At 35.7% G+C, this 4,198-nt stretch overlaps 1 protein-coding gene across 3 annotated transcripts in view; it reads left to right on the top strand.

The window, feature by feature from the left end:
- Positions 1 to 4,198, top strand: part of LOC106877171 (kinesin-like protein KIF16B) — a 229,232-nt gene that overhangs the window by 223,307 nt on the left and 1,727 nt on the right. For all 3 annotated transcript variants that reach the window (XM_014926000.2, XM_014925999.2, XM_014925998.2), the window contains one exon: positions 3,615 to 3,695. In XM_014926000.2, coding sequence (XP_014781486.1) covers positions 3,615 to 3,695 — 81 coding nt within the window. The remainder of the gene's footprint in view (positions 1 to 3,614; positions 3,696 to 4,198) is intronic.

Below are 4,198 nucleotides of genomic sequence, written 5' to 3'. Positions count from 1 at the left end.
CTCTCTCTCTCTCTCTCTCTCTCTCTCTCTCTCTCTCAATTACTAATACTATAAAAAGAGACAAATCTCCTCACAAAATTTAAATCTGGAGATTCTATTAAAGTAGATAAAAATATGTGATTTGTAAAAACATATGACATGTTAATAAATATTTGTCTATGTACAACCATCCAGATCTCTGAATACCCTATTTTTTTCTAATATATATCTGTACATCACCTCCAAACCTTCTAATATATATATATATATGTGTGTGTGTACGTGTATATACATATATATAAATATATATGTATGTGCGTGTGTATATATATATATATATATATATATATATATATTTATTTATATATGGTTCAAAATTGTACAAAACACAGAAGACAGACAGGCGAGGGAAGAACAAACAAAGTGTATTAGTTTGATGCTTAGAAAAAATGGAAGCATCTTTGACATTTTGAGCCTCTGTTTGTGTGTGTATTTCTCCACACACACACACACACACACACACACGTCAGTCTGTCTCTATCTACTTAACTTATCTATACCTTTCTCTTTTTGAATACTTAGCCTAGATTATGAAAGCACATTTTAGTACTTCTCATTTCTGACCCTATCAGTTACTACCATATCACTCTCACCTTGATGGCCAAAGTATAAAAAAAATGATAGTTTGAATGATTTTTTGTTTTTCTTCATGTTTTTACATGCTAGTATGGATGATACAGATCATCTCTACTGTACATCACGTATTATTGTCAAACCTGCAAGGGAACCTGCTAAACCTGCTAGAAATAACAGCCAAATTTCCCTCACATCATACATAGGATCTTAAAACGAAATACGTGTTGGACATTGTGGTCTTTGATGCACTGTTTGAACAAAGATGGGATAGTCGTGTCTGGAGTGTCTTTGATCATAAAGTTACTTGATCTGTGCCAATCTGGTGCTAAATGACTAGTTTATTATTATTATTTATCTTGTCTGCAAGACTCAACATTCTGAGATCTGACCTTACTACTTCACTCCCCGCCTCCCATCCCATCGTCTTTGGTTGTCTTCTACTATGTGCGTCTTCTGTCAGCACAGAGCAAGTTTCCGTTTAAGAGTTCATTGTCCATTTTCATCTCTTGTACACATGTTCATACCAGTGCAGTTGTTTCTTCTGCATGTGTAATACTCAGTTAAAATCTCTTGATAAAAGTTGCACGTTTAATGGTTGATGTTTAAAGTGAAAAATGTAGACAAACAGAGTATTACAGGGGGTTGCAGTTCTAGAACAATAAACGGGAAATATGTTTAGTGGGAAGTTTGAGGGGAGGGGGTAAGGAACTGTCAAAGAAACAAAGGGAGAGGAGGCCAGGCCAAGTGTACTGGAGTTTTAAACAATGGCAGATCAGAGGAACAGTAGCCAGTGTAGTTGCAGTAGATGACACAGCGAGAGAGAAGGAGAATGCTGTGTATTAATGGATGGAGATAGAGAGAGAGAGAGAGGGGGCTGTACTTCAATGGAAAGAGAGAGAATGCTGTATATCAGTAGACTAGTAATTACAGTGTTTAGCGAAAGTTTGCATACGTGGTTTTGAATGTATATATTAGCAGCTGTGGACTGTACTCTGATATGTGGACTGTACTCTGCTGTGATATGCATATGTGCCTTGCAGCCAGAGCTGAAGTACTTTCCAGCTCTGGAAAGACAGCGAAACATTTGGATGCTGTGTTGGCTATGTTAGAAGTATGCAGTCAGGATGAAAAATCATTGATGATGATCAGAGGGCTGAGCATTTGCCATGCATTTGAAGATCTTTAGCGGCACATTGTTTATGAGGGAGAAGAGAGTGTAGTTTTTATAAATGTATTTAATTTCCTTTTCTCTGTGTAACTACTGTGCTTGTCACAGTTGAACGAGTTTTTGTTTCAACACCACCTTCTCATATCTCACTGACTCACTTTCAGCATCAATAGGTACTTTTTATTTTCAACACTGAATTACCTTAACTAAAAATCTCATTACATATTAATGCATATATCACTCTGGATATTTTTTCAATGAATTGACAGCTGAAGCACAGTCTAACACTTACACAGCTTAAGGTTTTATTGATCCTCATAGTTTATATATATATTCTCCATTACCTAAAGAGGTGCACACACACACACAGATATCTATGTATGTGTATGCGTGTACACGTGTGCATATGTAGAATAATAAACTATTGTTCTTCTCTATATAATTTACCAGGTTATCTTGCTTTTCCCTCTCCTCCTCTCCCCCTCCCCCCTCTCTTTTCTGTATGTATCATCTGTAATTTACACAAATAGATTTTTTTTTGTTTTTTTTTCCATTTGACTTAATTAAACATGCATACATACTTTTTGATCAGATCACTCATTCATATTTGATCATTGTTTCACTCTGATTATAGATTTTCGGCTAATAATAATTCAATAGTAAGGTTTCCATTAACACTTTGATTGTTTACCTCTATTTATAGATCAACTTATAAAGATGAACACTGAAAGCATGAAAGCATTTCAATAATATCAAAATAGGATTCAGCGCAAAGTGGTAGAAATAGTCGAGTGCTGAATCTTAATAGCATGCAGTATTTAGTTCTGTTTATTTTCTTTCTGTATTCTGTGTTCTCTCTATCAATTTATTGACACAGCTGCTTTTGTAGAGACAGCTTTCTTTTTATGTTCATTAAGCTGTAGTACAGTGATATTAGAATCAAAACCTGAATGAAGTGGGGTAAGGTATTCAATCTCTAGTATTGTTTTCTATAAACATGATAAAATCTTTATGCTGTTCTTTCTTGTTTGTTTCTCATTATTTATATGTAAAATAAAATCAGTCTGTTGTCTTGTTTGATATAGTTTCAAGTCCTACTGGCATCTACCTGGTAGGATTGGTGATGCTTATGATCTTATTAGCACCTACCTGGTAGGACTGGTGCTGGTTATGATCTTACTGGCACCTACCTGGTAGGACTTGTGATCATTATGATGTCATCAATATCGTGAAGGAGGTGTAGGGATGTACTGGAAAATCCTTTAGGGGTCTAGACTCATAAAAAAAAAACATTACAGACTTCTCAGTATGTAAATGAGGAAGGGGATTCTCCAAGCAACACTTTTATAGGGGTGCCGCTTTGAGGTCTGCTGTATAACCCTGTTATAGGTTTAAGGGTTGCTTTTCGGGTGTGCTGCATAAACCTGTGTAGACTCGGTAGGGATGCAAACTCAGTGGTTGCCAATGGTAGGGATGCAAACTCAGTGGTTGCACATGCTATCTACATCACTAAAACTTTTACTTTAGAACATCCTGGATATGACGGTCACCCCTTGTTTCCTTACTTAAACAAGTCCACCTTCCTGTTACAGTGGGTTGAATGGTTGTACAAATTCACAGATCATTCTGTAAAGATATTACTCAATTGTTTGTGAAATATTAAAAATTTGCTTTATTCATTTATTAAATACCTCTGAACCTTGTAGTAATTGTGTAAAAAAAAAATATGGTATTAAGGAACGCAATTTCTTCAGCAACAACAAACAATTCAAATCTTTTTAATGATGAAATAAATTTTTATGTTTTATGTATTTCATTTTTTTTTTTCTAGGTGGGATCACTGATATTTCCTCCTAAAAAATTGTTTAGTCGCTCAGAAAAAGTTGTTTCTGAAAGACGGTATCAGTTGGAAGTAAGTGAATTATTTATTCTTCTTTTAAAACAAGGCCACAAGCTGGCAGAAACGTTACTGTGTCAGACGAAATGCTAAACAGCATTTCTTTAGGCTTTTTACATTCTGAGTTCAAATGCCACCAAGGTTGACTTACTTAGCCTTTCATCTTTTCAGGGTTGATAAAAGAAGTACCTGCTGTGCACTGGGGGGCCAGGTTAATGTAATCAACTTCCTCTTTCCCTCAAAATTACTGTCCTTTTGCCAAAATTTGAAATCATTATTCCTTTGAAACACAATTCTGATATTGTAAACAAAATACTACATCTCTCTCTCTCTCTCTCTCTCTCTCTCTTTCTCTCTCTCTCTCATCATCATCACTGTTGCCACTTCCATCATTGTTGTTGTTTAGCATCCATTTTCCATGCTGGCACAGTCTATGCAGGTTTATGCAGGTTTATGCAGGTTTATGCAGCACACCTGAAACCATGTGGTTGCAAGGTGAGTGTCTCAATCACACAGCC

The sequence above is a fragment of the Octopus bimaculoides genome, chromosome 11 (genome assembly GCF_001194135.2).
Source record: "Octopus bimaculoides isolate UCB-OBI-ISO-001 chromosome 11, ASM119413v2, whole genome shotgun sequence".
In the NCBI taxonomy this organism is placed as follows: Eukaryota; Metazoa; Mollusca; class Cephalopoda; order Octopoda; family Octopodidae; genus Octopus; species Octopus bimaculoides.
This window is presented reverse-complemented; position numbering and strand designations above follow the sequence as displayed.